The 21,232-nt window shown below is 41.6% G+C and overlaps 1 protein-coding gene across 1 annotated transcript in view; it reads left to right on the top strand.

The window, feature by feature from the left end:
• Nucleotides 1–21,232, top strand: part of NDFIP1 (Nedd4 family interacting protein 1) — a 266,509-nt gene that overhangs the window by 153,482 nt on the left and 91,795 nt on the right. Inside the window, exons 3-4 of the mRNA XM_086931641.1 lie at nucleotides 75–205; nucleotides 12,409–12,496. Coding sequence (XP_086787767.1) covers nucleotides 75–205; nucleotides 12,409–12,496 — 219 coding nt within the window. The remainder of the gene's footprint in view (nucleotides 1–74; nucleotides 206–12,408; nucleotides 12,497–21,232) is intronic.

The raw sequence follows: 21,232 nt of genomic DNA on the forward strand, positions 1-21,232 counted from the left end.
TGGTGAAGATTTTTGATCAGACTGCCTCATTAAAAAAATCACAGGTAATGTTTTTATTTAATCCTTTCCTTCAGCATTTTTCGATTATAAAGACGAGTCTGGCTTTCCAAAACCACCTTCGTACAATGTTGCAACCTCACTTCCAAGTTATGATGAAGCTGAACGAAATAAGATTGAAGCCACTGTTCCTCTGGTTCCTGGGAGAGTAAGTATTATATTTATCTAATTGTATTTTTATCTTGTTTATTGATCCTGTGGGGCATTGCCAACTGTTTGCTGGGCATTTGCACATATCATCAGTGTGAGACTGGCTATTTAACAGTTTATCAGCGGATTAACTGTAGCCCCCTGTCCATGGAAATAGGCACACTTAAATTCAGAACCAGGACAACCGTAGTCTGTGTGATTCAGCTAACATACTAAGGTTGGTGTTTTTCTTAGTAATGTTTATTGCTTTATGGATGCACTATACAATAGCAGTCCCTGTCATGGGGTTTTCAGTCCAAATATTTTGAAGGATTCTCTTAATCAGTGCTATTTCTACATTCCAAACATAATGAATATTATCTAGATCAGAAATGCAGTGAACAACCGAAGCGCCTCCTGCTTCTTCTACTGCTGTTCTCTCTAGCTCTTTCCTTTTAGTGTTTCACATCTTTAATATAGAACGTTTAACAAGTAAACACCTTTATTTATTAGCTTTTACGTAGCATTGTTGTAAGGTGGTGTAAAAAATAAACCACGTTCTCTGTAGCCTACCATGTGAGAGCCTATTTTAATTAATGTAATCAGATAAACTATGCCAAAAGAAAATAGGGTGTAATAGTAATGCAGAAATCTACTCAAGCTTCCATCCTAGTAATTTGGCCCTTTCAGTGATGTGCACAAGAGGAACTTTTCTGTTCTTTGCCGACTAACCACAAAGGCGCTTGAAAGTGAAAAAAAAATTGGGGAGAAAATGTAGTTATGTAAAAGAAACGCTGATCATTTTGGAACAAAAAATAAATACTCCAGTCCGGAATCAGAAACATTTGATCACTCCCTAATTAATGATTTGACTCAAAGTTTCCAGAACTAGTGATTACAACACATTTCTAAATTTGTTCTGAAGCTCGTCTGAACTTTATGCTGTGCATTCTGTATCAATTGTAAATATTTTGTATTACTATGACGATTTATTTTCTCAGCTAATGCAATAGTATTCTCGAATTTACCATATCAAGACTTTCTAGTATTATCAAAGGCATAACTGCATGTTAAAGTATTCAGATATTAACCCTCTGTGACATAATTGTGTGATCTGAAAATAGTTGATGATTATATGTGGATTTACCTTCTTAATGCGATGGCTTACTGTGCTCTTTGTTTCTAAACAAGATTCCATGATTTTAAAAAAAGTATCAAGCTTAATTGGTAGAAACACTGGAAGATACACCAGCATCAGAAGTACAATGATTCACCGTTAACAGTAGAACTTAAATTGGTTGACTCTCCTTTCAGTTGCTCACCAGCAAGCAGTACAATTTAATGGCAATGCTCTCCAGATGTCTGGGTCTCTTGGATCTAGTTGGAACTTTATCATAAAGGATCCTAGGCAGAAGCTCCCAAGACTCCACGAGTAGAGAACTTCCTGTAAAAGTGAAATAAAATTCTTTTTTTTTTATTACAATCTGGCCACTTCTCTGATTTTGAGAGACTTTAGTTGGAATTATTCTTTTGATTCTCCTTTAATAAAAGTATATGTACTATGCTGTAAAATGCCTCCATTTTTGAAACTACACACTGCAGAAGGTTTTTCTTCAGTAACCTGCAAACACAACAAACCAACCGAATCAACAAGAGCAGTAAAGATTTAGAAAAATACTGGAAACGGTGATCTAAAATCTGGAGTAAGTAGCTGACCCCATACAGACTAGTCATACCTTGAATGTTATAATGTTATTTAATTTGGCTAAAACTAAACTACAAAGAACACCTATTTCAGAAAAGTGTTTGTGTAAATTAATTTGGGGGGTTTTGTGCTACCCTAAATGCTCTAGCAACCAAGAAAGAAATTCTAAACTACCAAATACGTTATTAAACCCAAAAAACTTTAGGGCATGGGTGTGACTGAACGCTTGAAGGAGAAGGCTGAGATAAATGTGATTAGATGTCAGCAAGGTGAAGGGCTCAAAGATATATATATATTTTTTAACAACTTAAAGTTTACATTTTTGACCCAATGGGAGAGTTGACGATTGAATGAAGGGGGCACAGAGTTAATTATTTATGAACATCTTCCTTGCGGAAGCAGCAGTATAGATGAATCAGTTATGTTGAGTTATCCGAAATAAGAAAGAGTATAAGTGCTCTGTTATCATGTAACTGAGAAAGGTGTAATATCAAAGCGGGCAAGTTATATGAATTTTTTAACAATCCATTAAAAAAATGTTGTATGAAACTTTCAACAATACATTGAATAAAGGTTGTATCATAAATTATGCATCTATTGTTCAGTAATTCATGTATCCACCTATGCGAGGGGAAGGGTGGGATAATGTTAGCCTCCATATCTTTAATGAAATCCAGATTCTCTTGTCATGTTATTAGGAGAATCGCAATTTCATTACAAGACCAGAGGCTAGCATTATGCATGTTGGTAGTTTAGTAACACTACATCTGACATTTGTTTAATAGGTTTACAATAGTGTTTAGCAAAAGTGTTAGATTTTGACCATACAGCTGCTTTAAGAATGTCATCTAGTTTACCTCCTTTCTAAAGTGATCGCTAGCCATAGCGCCCCTTATGAGTGTGCCTGGAACCTTTTTTGGTCAATATCAGCTGATTGCATTGCATATTTAACCCATCTTGCTATAGAAGCTGATGTAATGGGTTTGAAGGGTTTCACAAAAGAGATACGTCATTGGTTAACACCATTTGCTTGAAGTTCGCTCATTCTTGCATCATATTCTTTCATAAAATCTACCACACATGTTTTGCATGCGTGAAACTGTAGTAACTGAGTCCAGACGTGTTGAGGATCTTTAGATTTTTATTTGTAGATAGTTATAAGTCATCCAGTTAAATCCAATACAAGACCCCACCAGGAGCAGCCAGCATGCTGCTCAGCCCTTCTCAACTGACATCTCTGGCTCCCAACATTCTGTAGCACATCATCTAATGCACATTCCACTGGCAGAGCAAGAGGTTCCATGAATACATAAAAGCCAAGATATAACCTATCCTCTTTCCTTCCACATATAAAACAATATTGAATGAAAACAGAAAGAAAAACAAGTTGGAGGAAAAATAAATAGTAAATCAAGACAGATAAAAAGAAAGGCAAAAGGTGAGAATGCAATCCTCTTTTTCAACCAACAACAATAACAAATACCAAACGACTACCTCAAGATATACTTGCTGGCCAGGCAAGTATAAAAAGAGACAAGTCATACCGGACACTGACAAAAAGTAGGAGAAGAAAACCTCCAATTTTACAAAGAACAAATCAGTGGAAGAAAAACAGAGAAAAACAAAGAAGAATAGAATCCAGAATCCACAGATGACACCATTGAGAGATATCAAAAGGAAAACTGGGCTTTAACAGGAAATAGTGAGACAATTCAAATAAATCACACACGCTTCCCATTAAAATCTCAATACATAGAATGATGAAATAGAATACAAATTGAAAGATGTAAACAAAACACATTACAATTGAGAAAATCACCAATTGGTATTCAGACAAAATACCCTGAGTAAAGGTAAAATAGTAATAAACATGTGGTGAACAGGTGCACACCGTGCCCTGAGCAGATGAGACCAAACCCATTAAACACACCACATTAAAATATTGTGCACTGTTGTGAAGGGACTAAAACCTAAACGATACACCCTAAGTAGGGTAAAACATAAAACTGATGTGCACTATTGTGAAGGGAATACCCAGAATGACACACCTTGTATAGAGGTCCAATGTCGTACACTGCAGTGATGGGATTGTGACCCATACTACACACCTCGAGTGGAGGTTCAATTGTTGTGCACCTAATGGGAAAGAAACCCATGTGAGACAACTCGTGTAGAGGCAAAAATGTTGCGCACTGTAGAAGATGGGACTGTAACCCATGCGAGACACTTCATGGAGAGGTCACTGTTGTGCACTAGTAGCGGTAATAAAACTCATGTGAAACACCCCGTGAAGAGGTAAAAACATTGTGCACTGAACAATACTAAAAAATATTCTTGTGTAATTAGAGTTATTGGGTAGAGACAAAAAAACGTTCCGTACTCAAGTGATGTGAAACAAATCACACGACACCCTGTGTAGGGCAATAGCATGACATAAGTATGCCTAGACCAGTGCACAAACAAATGTGCTATTTTAGAGAAATATACAGCAAAACCCTATGCAGGTTTAAAATGCAGTAACCTAACTGGTTCTATGGACAACAAAAGCATGAAGAGCAATGTTGTAGTATGCAGATAACATAACATGACATACATAATACATGGCTCAAGAACACCATTTGTCACAAGCGAATATGTCACTGCGGGCAAGTGAGACATGCAATTGAATGTCTCCACGAAGCATCGGTCCGAGTAGATCCATAGTAACTTAGACTGGAGATCACAGGGGACCAAGGTTGTAGTTATTAACTCCCCAAAAGCGTAGCACTGCCACAGTCCAGTCCGTTCAGAGTGCCTCGGGGCAGTTAAAGACTCGCAACCAACACCTACAAAGGTTACAATGAACTTTATTGTAAAACACTCCACACAAAAAAAGTGGTTGGCAGCTAGGGTAACGAGAAACAGCATAGGCTGCCCCCAACCGCAAGATGGCGGCCACACAGTGATGCTGCGCCAGATGGCTCCCGGCGTCACCGTGCTTGAAAACGTGCAGCACAAGCAGAGTCCACGCGAAGAAGTAAGCGTCCTAGAGGATCCTTGGAAAAAAGTGCAGCTGGACGCCGGTTAGACTGCATGCCCATAATTTAAATTTAAACATAAGGTTTTCCAACTGCCAATTGTAATGGGGCTGAGAGGGACACAGTAATTTGATAAAAATAAATGTTTACTGCACAGAAGCGCACAGGAAAACTAATGACACTGCTCCCCCACATTTAATCTCATAATGCGGAGCTCAGCGGAATACTGAGGCTCCGCGTTGTGGCCATAACAAGTGCCCAAATCTTGACCCAGGGTGGCATAGAATTACGCATACGATGACAGCAGAGACCCAAATAAAAATTAACGTGTAGCAGGAGGTTTCCACTTTACAGGCATAATGCGAGATCCAGTAGGTGTATGGGCAACTTGGCAGGAACAGGCAACGTGAGACAGGAACAAGCAGGCCATCGTTGAAGACAACAGAGAAGGCAGCAGACGGGGAGGAAGTAGGCAGCAGGGCAGACGGTAGCAAGACTGCTGGCAGGCAGAAAGGCAAGAAAATAGACACTTCCAGGGACGTCATGTTGGGAGGCAACCAGCAAGAGACAGGAAAACACTCTCCTGATGTAGCAGTACAGTCTGTACTGGGTACATGACAGCAGGTAGGCAGAAAGTAAAGTCTTTGGCAGTATAAATTTAGTGGCAGAACATTCTGGGTGAAATTTGGCAGAAGCACAGGATGGTGTGCAGGCATCCAAATGAGGGCGCAGCGAAGCAGTCCTTCAGGTCGGTGATGGGTGCACAGGTACAATAGTACACTTCTTCTGAACTCCCAAGGCTGAAACAGTAGGAACTGGCACACACCCGAGCACACACACTTCTTCACCAGACAGTGTGCACACGTAGGCTTGCCCTCACAGAAGGCTCAGCACCATTAGAAGTAGCCTTTTTCTGAAACTTAGAGATGCACTCAGGAGAGTAGACAGCCTTTAGAGGATGCACAGCTCTTTAAGTAGAGCTTCCCCAGGAACACGAACAAATGGCAGACTGTGATGCATAGAGATTGGAACTGGCACTTTTGCGTTCAGGGCGACCAATGGGAGGTCACTGGTGGGGTCAAAGATGCCAATTGATGGGAAACTGCGCTTTAGTTTCTGTTAAGTCTGTAGTTGGGGTTGCTTGAAGATTGAAGAGGTGATAGATGCAGGTTTTTTTAAGATCGTCGCCAAAAATTGTAGTAACTGAGTCCAGACGTGTAGAGGATCTTTGGATATTTATTTGTAGATAGTTATAAGTCATCCAGTTAAATCCAATAGCAAGAGATTGCATGAATACATAAAAGCCAGGATATAACAAAAACTTTGTGTTGAAAATTGTATCTGGCATAGCCTTAGTTCTCTTAATAATCTCGAAATTGGTACCAAATGTGTCATAGACTATGAGTTACTTTTAGTGCTTTAACGTCCGATACTCTACGGCAGGAGATTAGGCAGAGAAGAAATGTTTGTTTTATGGAAAGTCTCTTCTTATCTAGGTATCTGTGCTCAGGTCAGGTAGTGAAAGGATATAGTAGTAACTTAACATCCCATAGGGTTTCATATTTAGGTTTAGGTGGTCTCCTTAGTTTGATACTTTTCATAATTCTGCATAATGTTAGCCTCCGTGTCATCCAGATTCTCTTGTCATGTTATTAGGAGAATCGCAATTTCACATTGGAAAACCGAATACATGCAATCGTTTCTTAGAATTTAAGATACATTTTTAGAATGCACCGTTCAGTTTGCTTAACAACCGTGACAAATTTGTATTTTTGTTATACTTGACTTTCACACTGTGCAGTGTAATTAGATCAAACCATCAAAAGTTTCCAACTCTCGTGAAAAATGTAGTTGTGTGGAGAGGAATAAAAAATAAAAAAATAGGCAAGAACAGAATTTATCTTGGATGTGAGCCAATTTTCATCTTGAATGCTAAGCACCAGCAAGTAGTGGGTACTAGTTAGACTGCAAACTCCAGAATCTGAAATGTCAAATGAAACTGTTCAGCTTGTCAGTCTGTTCTTGCTTCACAGGAATGACGTATATTTAAGATAGGGTAACTTGAGGACACCATGCTGTTGACTGAAAATCAATCACAAAGGTTGTTCAGGCCACCAGTGGTCCTTTAAGTAATTTATCTAACTGATCTCAAACAAACGATTCATTAGTCTGCTTCTTCTCTGTCCATTTGCGTTAATATCTTCTGATCCTTTTGTACTGCTGCACTCGCTTTTGTTCATTTCGTTGGAGTGTACAAATTTTTAAGCACCGGTTCATTTGTTTCTGAAGTAGGAGTGTGTACATTTGTGCAATTTTTTACTTCTGTATCATGCCTTCGTCTGGTAGAAATATAGATTTTCACAGTCTACTTCATTTGGTATGTTTAAAAAGTACACTTTTACAGTGTTTTTCTCCCCAACATCTCCCTTCCCAGCATGCATTTGCCATTGTAATTGAACATGCATACCTTTCCCTCGTGAATGCACAGTTTCTATAACTTATGTGTTGATGGTTGCTAGCAAAGCACATGAGGGAAATGTCCGGATTCACAGCTGTGGCATCCATGAAACAAAGTGATGAAAGGAATGCTTAAATTAATCTCAGCCACTGGCAATTGATCAGGGCTACATCTCGACCATCATTTTTCGCCCACCATTCCACCTCAGTTTGGACCCAGCCAAATGCAAATCAGTCTTGGCCCAGGGTGAACAGTTTAGCCTGAATTGCCAGTTCAGGTCCTGCCTGAACTGGAACAAAAGCAACTTAGGACCGTTTTCACACTTATGGGCTCATCGGTTAGCTGTAGTTTGATTCCAGTGGCACAGTGAGCACAGGACCCACACCTGGGCATATCCATCACACTTTAGGCATCCACAAAACGGAGTGTTGAATGGAATGCTTGACCCATCGCTCAGTGTCTCACCCAATCCATTGTTTTTCACCCACCGTGCCACTTCAGTTTGTACCCAGCCATATGAACAGTTACTGCAAAAAGATTTTGCTCAAACCTTTTCTCGTGCAAGAGGAAGTAATGCCTTTGGTGTAGGTATAAGTAAAACATGACATTGCACATATTACAACTAGCCCAGTAATTGGGATCTACTAAAATGATGCTTGCATAATGAAAATGATGACATAAAAGCCTTCTATGAATGACTATCCTGTGATCTTTGAAACGTTGTTGGTTTTGTGGACGATATCAGGCAATGTTTGGAAGATGAAGAGAATGGCTATCGGAGCTGGTCAATATTGTAATCCAACACTTACTTTGTCTTTACCTTTGAAACAGTCTTGGCCCTGGGCAACTGGGCTAATGAAAAAACGGGGGTCCTGACAGTTAAAGTAACTACTATTGATTTAGTTTGAATATAATTGGTCATACTTTCATGTTCTTGTATTCATACGGCCTCCTGATACTTCAGCCCTTTTTAGTCCTTACATTGGAAAAAAAATCTTCATTGCCATAAATAGTGTTGATTTTTATACGACACCACGTTTTATCATACAGTCCCAGCTTCGCCGATCTATTGAGTACAAATGATTGATTAAGCTTGCACAGAATATTAGGCTGTTTTGTGACTATGTTTCATGGTGAGAGGCTTTCACCCCCTAAATTAGGCTACTGTAAGGTCCTCTTCAAAGACATTAACTCCTTAAATCTAAAGAATCTCCTGTTTCTCCAAATCTCAGCTCGAAGACCCATCATAAATGGCAACACAATGGACCACACAAAAGCATTCCTAAAAGAATGTCTCCTAATGCAAGACTACTGCTGATTTGAAGTTGTGGTCCCGACTCATAAAATTGTGAATAACAAAGCACTACGCTATCTGTCCCACCTCATCATTCCTCCTCCATCTTTTTAAAGTGCTTGGATACCTTCTCGGGTCATGTTCGCGCTATATAAAACTTTAAAAATAAAATAAATCACATCCAACTACAGCATAATGTTGCTTAATTACTCAAGAATCTGTTTGAAAACTCTAACTCAAATTATAATATGATCATTTTTTTTAACACAATAAATAGAATACAACCAAATACCGTGTCCCATTCCATCCTCCTGAAATCTCTCCGTTCCCCTGGGAGTGGCAGGTCCGGCTTTAGCCTGGATTGCCTCCTTCTTGAGAGGGCGTACCTTCCAGGTTTTCTCTTCCAAAGTGACATCTGCAGGTTGTCCATCGGCTTATGGTGTTCCCCAGGGGTCTATACTCAGCCCCTTATTGTTTAACATCTACGTAAGACCCCTGGCCACCATTGTGGAGGAAGCGGGGCTGAGGACACCCAAATTGTCTTCTCTCTGTTTGGCAGTGATGATAACAGCCCTTCTGCTTTAAGGCTCGGCCTGGTACGTGTGGCCGAGTGGATGCAGAGGGACTGTCTGAAATTAAATGGGGAGAAGACGGAAGTGGTGATACTGGGCAAAAATAAAAATCTATGGGGCCCCCAACACTGGCCTAGCGATATGGGACCCCTTCCTCAACCAGTTACAGTGGTGCGTAATCTTGGTTTTCTTGTTGACGACAAGTTATCTATGAGGCAACAGGCTAAAAAGGTTGCCGCGATCGGTTTTGTCACCTTAAGATGGCTGCAGAAAATCTTATGGATGCTGCCCCTCTCCACTCAGAGAACTGTTGTCCAGGCGCTGGTTGTTTCCCGCCTGGACTACGGGAATGTTCTCTATTTGGGAGCTGATGTTGCAACCATTAAAATTCTGCAGGTAGTCCAAAATGCGGCTGCCCGATTGCTTCGGAATGTTCCCAGGAGAACTTCAGCATCGCTTGCTCTGCAGGACTTAGTGGCTTAAAATTTCAAACCGGATTAAATTTAAAGCCTTATGTTACCTGTTTAAGATCAGACAGGGCACAGCCCCGAAATACCTACAGAACTTAGTTCAACCATATAGGACACACCGCACCCTTAGATCTTCTGGCAATGGAGACTTTAGTATCCCGAGATTTAAACTTGCTAGAATGGGTGGGCGATCTTTCGCTCATTTAGGCCCCAAGCTCTGGAACACCCTACCAGTTGTCTTAAAATTAGAGAATAATCTGTTACGTTTCCGGAAGGGACTCAAGACTTTGCTTTTTGAGTGATCTTTGTCTTTAGTTAGCCCCGCTGTCCTGAGTTTGCTGGTATTACCTGATATGTTCTTTTCTTCTTGAGTCTATCCCTAGCGCCGGGAAACCTACTGTAGGTAGCTGTTGTGCGTTACAAGTTAAATAAATAAATAAAAAATAAATCTTTAAAAAATTGATCAAAACATTAGCTTAAATTGTAACAACTTAATTAAGTTAGTTTTATTTCTGTGTTCTGTAATGGAACCAGAGGTTAGTTCAAAGCGCTTGTCGAAAGGAAAGGGAAAAGGGAACCATGGTTAAAATATATAAGCACATTTAGGGGCGTATGTCTGATAAATGAGAGGGTCTTTAAATGTTTGCAGAATTTCTTCAAGTCCGGTCATATAAGGTGTGAAGGCAAATAGTTTCAACTTATTGAGTGCTGAGAGTGCAGGGACCAACCTGTAAACAGTTTTCTTCTCGAGGGAAGCAGCAAAAACTGTTTGGATACTGACCATGGGAGTGTGGTTTTATGATCAGGGACAAACCACATAGAACAGTACTCATGGACATAACTATATTGCCTTTAGGTCTAGTCAGAGTTTGAATTCAGTACTTTGTTTCGCTGGAAGCCTGGAAATGATATTAATATAGGCAACATATCATCATATCTTCTAAGACCTTGAATGAGTATAGCAGCAAAATGTTGAGCTCTTTGAAGCATACTTATTGTTTTTGTTACTATAACTCCATGTATTTCATTACAATAGTCCGTGCCTGAAAGGGCTACTGTGAGGACAGGTTGATAAGGTGGCAGAAGAGGTGCAAACCATCTAGACCTTCTAGAACGTCTAACTGATCACTGTGGACTTGGGCAGTGAAGGTTATTTCAGAGAAGAAAGAACCCCAAGATTTCTGATCAAGCTTAAAGGTGTCATAGGAAGAACACTCATACGAGGTGTACAGGGTACTGTTGATTAGAGAGTAACATTCCACATCAAAAGAACATCAGTGGATGGCTGACAACTGCCTAATGAATATATATAATGAAATGGTATAGGAAAAGACGCTTGATAGAGAAAGAGAAACCTTGGAGCACCCTAGTGGTTACCTTGGAGATGAATGAATGGAACAGATGCACTTTTACCTAATGGTTACAGTTGTCAAGTATATATCCGAACCACTCAGTTGCTGTGTGTGATAGTTAAAAAAGGTCCAAACCACACTGCATCGTGGATCCCTCTATACCAAATAAGGCCTTGAGAGGGGAGAGAATAATTTTTTCATATGCAATGTCCAAGGCGGCCAACAGATGAGAGGTTTCCAGTCCCAGTTCTAGCACTGATCTTGAAAGAAGACACCCAAGGACGAAACCTACGTTTTTGGTATACAGTAGGAAATGCCTCCTGCAAGGTGATGAGAATTTGACGTGGGTGTAGCACTGCCAGAAAATGTGCAGATTCCAAAATATGTGCAAAAGTGATCTTGATTGTCTTGATTCAACAACCTTAGGACCAGCCATATTCAGTTTGGCAGCAACTATATCGGGGTTGTTGATCGCAATTGGCTCATGGGCAAGGCAAACAATATTCAGTGTTGCTTGTGCCAGGATAGGGTGCCAATGCAGCTATAATACATGTGGAAATATAGTTATGTTTTCTGCAGCTTGACACCAACGTGACGACCAAATGATGCATAACCTTAAGATTTGGGTGAATTTAGGGAAACCGACAGATACTAAATCCCTGGAACCCATATGGGCAAGAATTTAGGCGTAGTCTTGATTGCACTAAAGTAGCACTTTGTTACAGAATGGATCAAAAGTGAAGGAAAGTATGCAGACCACTACCCTCTGAATATGTAGTATCATAGAAAAATGAAAGTCCAACCAGAAATTCAAGACTTAATAGATCATTTGAATAAGTGTATTTTTGAACGCTGGCTAGTTCCCTGGTAGAATGTATTTGGAAATTGTACTATTGAACACACAAACTTAGAATTAGAAGAAACTTGACCTTGTGATACTGATTTTTAAATAGTATCTTGCATCACAACTCAATTCAGTGAAATTCTCCGCCACAGGCACTCACATTTCATCAGGAAGTGTATGGATGTGTCCTAACATTCAGTTGAATCTTCTACCAGCTTTCCATACGTTTTTAACGGGGAAGGAGATGGTTTGAGGCAATTGTTAGATATATTTTAAAACCGATAACTCCTAATGTAACACTGGACTTTTAGTTTTGAAAGTGCTACTTAATTACAAGCTTAGAACATTTAACCACCAGTAAGTTTCACATTGTGCTCTTGTCAGTTTCCTTTCATGCAGATGTCCTGTATTTTTGAATATAGAAGTCTTCCATCACCATTGAAATATGTTTGACAATGCTTCTTCTCACAACAGGTGGAAATTGCTGACATTGTCTTTTGCTTCTTTCAGGAGGATGATTTTGTTGCTCGGGATGATTTTGATGATGCTGATCAGTTGAGGATAGGCAATGATGGGATTTTCATGTTGACATTCTTCAGTAAGTATTTCCTAATAGGAGGTAACTTGTGGCAGGGCATTGGGCAGCAGTTTTTCCGCTTAATGAAACTTTTTCTCACTGTAAAAGTTTGCAGCATGAAACTTCTCTGGGTTCGCATGCTATGCATTATACCCACATCTAGTGGTTGGGTCCAGTTTTTTTTTTTTATGTTTTACTTTTTTATTGATTGTTTTTTCTGTTTGTGGGTGACTATTTGGTGGTAAGCTTGTCCTGTTGTGATGGCCATGGTACAGTCTGGAAACCCTTTTGTGTGGTCGCCATTTTCAGATTCTTTTTTCTGCCTTTGGCTCTGGAAGAAAAATTAGAAAAATGTTGGGGTAAAATTGACAGATCGTCAAGGAAAATATATTGGAAAAACATTTTAAAGCGAAAAGATACAAAGGACAACTAATAGCCACAGAAGATCACCAAAAGAAGTAGGTGCGCGATATGATTTGCTGACCCAGGTGTCGAAGCATATGCAACCAGAGGGGCAGGAATCGTTAAGGCAGATGGATAACACCACCTTAAGATTCTGTCCCAAGTGCTATCATAATTTTGCACAAAAAGACAAAGTCTGCAACCTCTGCTTGCTAAAAGACCACACCGCCAAAAGTTTCAAAGCTTGTTAAGCATTCAAACCTAAGGCCTCTGAACCAGAGACAAACAGTGTTGGGCACACTACACTACAGAGCAGCCTCTGAAAACAGACCAACCTTAACCTAGAAACCTCAGATTGTCAAGTGATCAATACATTGACAATACTGAGATAGTGCAAAGCGAGGGGTTGGACAAAGTCTAGAGAGACCATGTCGATTTATAAAGGGAAGAGCCACTGAAAAAGACTCTGAAAGAAGGAGCGGACAAGAGGCGAGTGCAGGTAACCCCATAAACCTATAGAAAGACAGTCGGCCAGAGATTAAATATTCAGACTCAAGGAACCAGAGTACACCCTTGACGCCAAAACACTCAACTGGCGAAGGGAGGTACAAACACAAAAAACTTCCCGGGACACCACTTGAGAACCCCCTGCAGACAATGAGAGAGGACTTGAAGCAAGCGCAATAAGAGGCACCATTGCTGAACAGGAGACTGTAACTAGTCCGCGATACCACACACAGTACGCTTGAGGTCAAAAGGAGAAGATGCCTTGAGGCCAAAATGGTAGCGATTCCACAAAAGGGAAAGTTTTCTAAATCGCTCAAGGAGTTTTGAATCCCTTTTGGAGCAGATAAAGGTGAACATTGGTGAGGAATAGCAAGTACAACTGCTTCCACTAACTACACTTGATGCCAAGAAGAGGAGCAGGAAGTATTCATTGAGATGGAGGAGATGTACAAGATGAGTGTGTTTCCTGACCTCAAGCACACGGAAGGAGAGTCACAAGATCTTGACACAGATTCACCTGAAGATAGGGCATGGAATCATACCCTTTTGGACTTTTGTCACCAGGAGGCATTGCAATCTGCATGCACAATAGAGCTTGCTGCCAACAAGTAAGGGGTACAATTCGAGGAACAAAAATCGAAGACTTTTTTGTGCTAATTTCCATTTCAAAAGAAGTGCCAGTATCTTCGTATGCTCCCAAGCATTCTAGATCAAGGAATAGAAGCGATCAGAGATCCAGCAACCTCCAAGCCTGTGACTCCAAGACTGGAGAGGAAGTATTAATGCTCCTGCAAAGGCCCCGGTATATATCAAGGGTATCACAGTGGCGGACTCATTAATCATGGCAACTGCCAGGAAAAGAGCTAATGTCAACAGGACCTCCACTGAAAAATCAAAAATTGGAGATGATGAGGCTAAAAGTGGAGAGATGAGAAGCGACGTAATGGGGAATTGCAAACTCTAATGCCCTTCCTAATCCCTGTGGATATGAACAGTGGGAGAAAATCGGGAACTAGTTAACCAATGGAACTAATACCTTCCCGAACAATACAAACCGAGTGTAAGCTTCATCATAGAAGAAGTCAAGGCCATCTTAAACACCTCCCTTTAGTCTGCTTTGGATGCCACTAACATGGCAAGTAGATAATTATACATGGGCACTATCATCAGAAAGCACACATGACTATGCTTCCTGAGCTTGAAACATGTCTTAAATACTCCATTTACAGAGGAGCTCCTGTTTAGAACAATAATTAGTGGGTCCCTGCAGCAACTGAAAGAGAACAAGACCACAAAGGCCATGGGAGCCCTGCTTTTCCACAGTAGCATATGAAGCTGAGCTAGCCCACTAAGAGGGCCATTGGAGAGAGTAGAAACACTGCACACTACATACCAATAGGTAGCTGAGCAACAACACCACAGTGACTATTTCAAACAACTCCAAGGCAGCTGTTTTGTGGCAGAGTCCGTGGAAGAGGGCATCCTTCAAGAGTGAAGGCCTCCTCAAATAAATGGCTTGTACACAGGACAGCTGCAACATATAACACAATTAGGAGCAGTATAGGAGGTTTCCTCCAGAAATGGAGGTCCATCAGGTCCGACAAATGGATACTAAACATTAGAAGTGTGGCTCAGGGGTTAGAGGCGGCAGACCCGGAAGCTGAGATCGGCCCTGGACCAGGGTTCAATTCCCCGTCTCGGCGGGTCTTGGGCTCAAAAATTCCACGGACTCGATAATTCTCGCTCCGGTGCCTTCTCGACTCACGGGTTCACACTCTGCGACTCTGGGCAATAGCTTGCTTAATCTCCACAACGGCCCCTCGCGGCGGGATGCCTGGCTTTCACCTTGTGGATACCCTGCCAGGGTTATCTCACAGGGGAATACCAGGACGGGTTCCCTAAGCAAGCGCCGGGAAACCCTTTGTGGGTAGCTGTGCGCTATATAAGCTCAAATACATTTACATTTACATTTACATTATTCAACTCAATTAGTGTATCAAACTCCTAAATAAACCCAAAATAAACCCGCCAAGTGTCAAACCAAAAAGAAACCACATACAACAGAACTATTGTGCTTGCAACAGGCGGTAAAATAATTTCTACAAAAACAAGCAATAGCAAACATGCCAAAGAAAGATCAACCTAAGAACCTACTCGGTGTATTTTCTGGTCCCAAAAGTGGACAAAAGTTTGCGAACAATTCTGCCTCTCAGATTCTTGCACTGGTTCATTAAGATACAAAGGTTCAAAATGACTCCACTTCAATGTGCCATTCTTTGTCTGCGGAAACGCGACCAGATGGTGACTATAGACCTCAATGATGCATACCTGTTGTGCCAGTGAACAAGAATCACAAGAAATTATTTCGCTTAACTGTCAATCAAGTACACTATCAATTTAAAGTACTTCCCTTTGGGATAGAGTCAGCACCCAGGGCTTTTGCAAAATATCCTGAAGCAGTCGCACCATATCTCCGAAGGCAGGCAATACATGTATACCTGCGGCTACATCATTGGCTAGTAAAAGCAAGCTTTTTCAAACAATGCTACAATAGAATAAAGACAGACATGCACATATGCCACAGGCTGGGGTTCTAAATAAACATAAAAAAATTCTCCCCAATACTGGAGACGGAATATCTTTTAAGGGTCAATGCATTGACCGAGCAAGTTTCTCTTTAACAGAAGGTACATTCTCTGACAGTGAGGTAAGTTGGGAAATGAATGGGCAGGATTGCCTCTTGCATTCCACTATTACCACATGCCAGACTATTTATGAGGCCAGTTCAAGAATGGCTTCAAAACCAATGGCCACAGGCAACTGGGAGCTGGGATGATCTAAGCTGACAAACGACCCTCTCCCACGAATGGGGAACTAAAGTTGAAAGTATTAGAAAAAGGGTTTTCAAATGACAAGCACACCAGAAATATCCCTAGTTGCATCACCAGAAAACGTGAAATGCCAAAAACTTTGCGTCCAGTCATCCACACCTGTCCCAGGGGAATGCCCCATGATAGACTGGTCAAAGAAATGTGCCTACTCTCCTCTCCCAATACCATAAAACAACAAATGCAGAAACCCCCCCCAAGAGATATAAGGGACGAAGACTTCTCTGAGGGCGACCAGGACATGGACAATGTTACAGCAAACTTCTCATTCCAAATAAAGCATGGACAAACACAGTTGCAAGCAGTCAGGAAGCAAAATGCATTTGCTTTAGCTCGAGCATGAACAGCCAGCGACCAACTGCACTGTCCTTCGGGGGTTACAATCCAGCAGCCTTTTATACATTTCGAGCCACGTAGGAGAATATCACACTGAAGACAGTTGGCAAACAATAAATCATTGTGGTCCGAGGTTAATCAGGAGGCTAATTCAGGAGGTGCTCCCAAGCTGCACTGAAACTGACTGCAAGCACATTCTGAGAAAACTCACAAGCTAAAAACATCCACAGAGTCCATCTGCTGATTGTGACAACCAAAAAGAGGGAGAATGCACCTCCCATCCTAGGCAGATGCAATGACCAGTTGTGGCATATTTTGACTGTAATTGATTTGATTCCTGAAGAGAGATGAGATGAGGCTAAGGTTTTTGTGAAGGAAGGGGCTAATTCCGCGGCTGCCGTCATCTATCCATTGAGGAACATCTGTATCTCTAATACTGATATCCATCTTGTAGGAGTGATGGTGCTTAGGACACAGAGTTGACGTGGGTCCTCTTTCCACCCAGAGGTGCGTCGCCTTCGATGGACACACATAGTTTGGCAAGCAAGTGGATGATACCTTACTAAGTATTAAAACCAATACTCTCAAATCTTGATCGCGCAGAGCCCTGCGAAACATATGTGCTCCTTCCACATCTTTACACAGCGGAAGATGTTCCTGAGCTTACGTGAGCCTACAGCCAGTACTCCAGACAAGGCTGCCATTACTTTAGCTCCAGCCAGTGTAGTTATGACCATGACTACTTGTCAAGCAGAGGCCAACGTTACCACAAATCAGAAGGGAACAAGGGAGTGCCTCTCACCCCTGCTACCAAGATACTAAAAGTGACCCTGACTAGTTAATGTTGACCCCTGCAGCCCTAAAACCCCCCAAATGACACCCATACAGGGCGTAGGAGGGAGAATGTCCTGTTTTTCTATTTTATGGGCAGAGATTAACACTGATTGCTGCATGCTTGGAATCATACTTTCTGGGTACACCATGGAATTCCTGAGAAAACCTCCAATCATGCGCCCAGTCAAGAACACTGTCTACATCTAAGGATACTGCAACAGGAAATTCTCGTCCTCTCGTCTCATAGGAGCAATAGAGAAAGTACGCAACTTCCACAGAATACGTGTGGGTCTTTGTTGGGAAGAAAACTGGAGAATGGAGTTCTGTTTTGCACCTCCAAGAACTCAACAAGCTTTTGGGAAACAATCTTTTTAAATGGTCACATTGGAGCATGTCTTTCTGTTGCTTCAGGAAGGGGTCTCTTACCTCAGTGGGCCTACAGTACTCTTTGTTCGGATCACTATACACCCTTACCAAAGGCAAAACCTAAAATTTTCAGTGATGGGATAGCACTCCAAATTTAGAGCCCTCCATTTCAGCCTGAAATCCTCTCCCCAGGTATTCAAAAAGTGCTTAGTCCCATGGCAACCTTCCTACACAGACGAGTTCACCATATGTGCCTGTACTTGGATGGCTGACTTAAATATCATTTGCTGCAGCAAGACATTGGAGTTAATGTAAACTTCCCGCAAAATCCACCCAAGAAGAAATTTTACAAGCACCTGAAGGAGCTGGAGTTAGGAAAGACTGATGCGGCTGGATAAGAGGGAAAATCCCTAAGAGCTAGGTAAATGGAATGTTCTGTTCAGGGTACTTTCTGATAAAAGAAGAAATATGCAATATGGAGGGACAGCTTGCTTTTTCAGTATCTAAGCACAGTCCTTGAGAAACCATCCTGCCCTATGGTAACCCTGCAGAACCTCATGTCCATTCTTCTGTAGGGAGAGTACCTGAGTTCCATCAACTTTCACAACTATTCTTTTGTGGCCTATTAATCCAAGGTATCTCGAATGGCCACTATTTGTCATAGCTTTTGACAGACCCAATGGTGGTTCTGTTTGGGCAAAAATGTGTGCTCCGTACTCCAGCTATGGCCTATCTCAAATGACAGCAACATCACTTTTTCACAATTTGAAACTAGGCCTTGAAATCAAGATCAAGCAAAGAAGAATGAGCCAGCAGCGATGCAGCGTTGAACCTGTTCCGTGAAATAGGCTCATAAAACTTTTTTGTGGTTGTTGGAGCACCTGCTAAACCAAAACATGGAGCAAGGAAGATGATGTTTTTTTGCTGCAGCAAAAGCTTTCATTGCTACATATGCACCATTAGATTGTGAAAGTCTCAGAATGGTTGTTTCCTTTACGTTCCCTTCATCCCATGCTGTTGTCTTTGTGTAAGGTGCTGACAAACAATGGAGAGAAGTAGACAGTTTCACAGTGATGGATTACATTAAAAGTCACTTTTGTTTGTTCCCATCTGTAGCAATTAGTTTTTTCATGGATTCAGAGCACACACAACAATATCATTTCGTTATTAAAAAATGTTGCTGGCTCTGTCCTTATCCTACCAGGTAGTGGATATCAATCAATCAATCATTCAATCAATCAGTCAGTAGATTTGTAGAGCGCTTCTTGTCACCTGCAGGGGTATCCAGTCGCTGGCAGGGTCCAGTTGATTAGCTGAATCGCCAGTTCTTCAGAGACTTTTGGAACTCTAAAAGAAAAGGAGAGGTCTGTAGATGAAAGAGTAGCTCGTTCCATGTCTTTGCTGCTAGGTACGAGAATGAGTGACCTCCGTATCTGCTACGTCGAATGCGATGGGTGAGGGTTAGAGGAAGAGACGCAGAGGTGTCTTGTGGGCTGATGGAAGTTCAGGGGGTGGTTCATGTAGGTGGGTCTGCAGTTGTCGGGCCTTGTATGCATGGGTCAGGAGCTTGAACTGGCATCTTTTCTGTACAGGGACCCATGGAGTTTCCGTAGGTAGGGTGTGATGTGGGTTTGTCTACGGAGATCCAGGACAAAGGTAGCTGCTGTGCTCAATATGGACTGTAGTTGTCTATGGAGTTGAGCAGCAATCCCTGCTTAGAGTGCATTGCTGTACTCTAGCCAGCTGGAATTGAGGACCTGGGTGACGGTGCATCTTGAGCTTAGGAATAGCCATTTGAATAGCTTACGAATCATGTGAAGGATGATAATAAAGAAGAAGAATGAGGAGACGGAGACGGAATCGACCTGTGTCATTAAGGTTAGCTTGTTTTCCAGACTGATACCTAGGTTCCTACAGTTGTCAGTGGGGTAGGAGTAGGTCTTAGTTCTGAGGGTCACCAGGATGCGTCCCATGGGAAGCTTTTGTTTCCGAACATCAGTACCTCTGTATTGTCCAAGTTGAGCTTCAGGCAGTTGTCCTTCATCCAGTTGGCGACGCCGGACATTTAGTTGTGGAAGTTGGTCTTGGTAGTGTCTTCGCAGAGGGAGAGGGAGATGATGAGTTGTGTGTTGTCGGTGTAGGATATGACGTTGAGTCTGTGGATTTTGGCAATGCTGGCAAGAGTTGTCATATAAGTGTATGAAGAGGGTGGGGCTGCAGTGTTTTAGGGTTTTGGTAAATCCTGCAGCATGTATTATACCATACCATTATGAAGTACTGCTGCCTCAGTGCAGCCCAGAAAGTATTATAAAGTGGGATAGGTGGTGCCTTGGAACCTTTTCAGGTACAGTAAACCTCTTTCTATCGTGTTGTCTTCACAGTTGTTGACTGCTTGCTAGACTGATTAAAGCATGTTGAGTAAGTAAGAGACATTTATAAAGCACAAACGTTCACCTTGCAGGTATCTTGGCACTGTAGCAACCATGCTGGATCCTTAAACACTGAACAAACTTACTTCTGCGTCCCCTTTCCTGGTCCGTCCTGGCTAAAGTCCTGAGTCTTTTTTCAGAAAGAGCCAGGTCTTTAACCTTTTCCTAAAGCAAATTAAATTTGCACTAGCTCTAAGAGAAGCTGGAAGCTTGTTCTACAGTTTGGTTGCTGTTATTTGAAAGGTCCTTCCGCCTGACCTCACTTTCCTGAGTTTTGGGGGCCAAACCAAATTAGCTGAGAGGACTCTGTTCCTCTGTAGTTTGTACTATCTGAATTCCCTTTGCAGCAGCACTGGTCCTGTTCTGTTTACTGCCATATAGACCATGCATATTGCTTTAAAAAAACTTCTCTCTTTTACTGGAAGCCAATGTAGCTCTCTCAGGGAGGTCGAGGAAGAGTCCTGTCTTGATTTATTCAGTGCAAGTTTTGCTGCTACTGTTTGTACTTTATATATCCTCTTAGGTACATAGTCTGGTGCTTCCAGTAAAAGAGCATTGCAATAGTCGATTCTACGTAATATGGTACATTGAACCGCTAACTTTCAAGCTGGCAGAGAAAGTAATGGGACCATTTTCCTAAGATTTCATAGCAGTCCAAAACACGTGGCTGCCGTTTTATTAATTTGTGGTTCCATGGATAGCTTCTCATTTATGTACACTCCCAGGGTTCTTACAGCCTGCTATATTTTATAATTATCTGTGCTGGTCCATGGCCCAAAGTCCACCTGGAGCGAGTATGGCTCTTTTGAGGATTCAGTATTTCCTCCATTACATTTTTATGAATTCTTTTCCAGCCAACTAGCCATTTCCTTTAAGCAAATGTGAAGCCCTTCTACAAAGGTATGACTATTTTTAATCCATAGACTGGATTAGCAGTGTATCGTCTGCATGGTTTAAAAAATAGAGCTTGTAAGATCTAATGAGGGTCAGAAGTG

The sequence above is a fragment of the Lissotriton vulgaris genome, chromosome 7 (genome assembly GCF_964263255.1).
Source record: "Lissotriton vulgaris chromosome 7, aLisVul1.2, whole genome shotgun sequence".
Lineage (NCBI taxonomy): Eukaryota > Metazoa > Chordata > Amphibia > Caudata > Salamandridae > Lissotriton > Lissotriton vulgaris.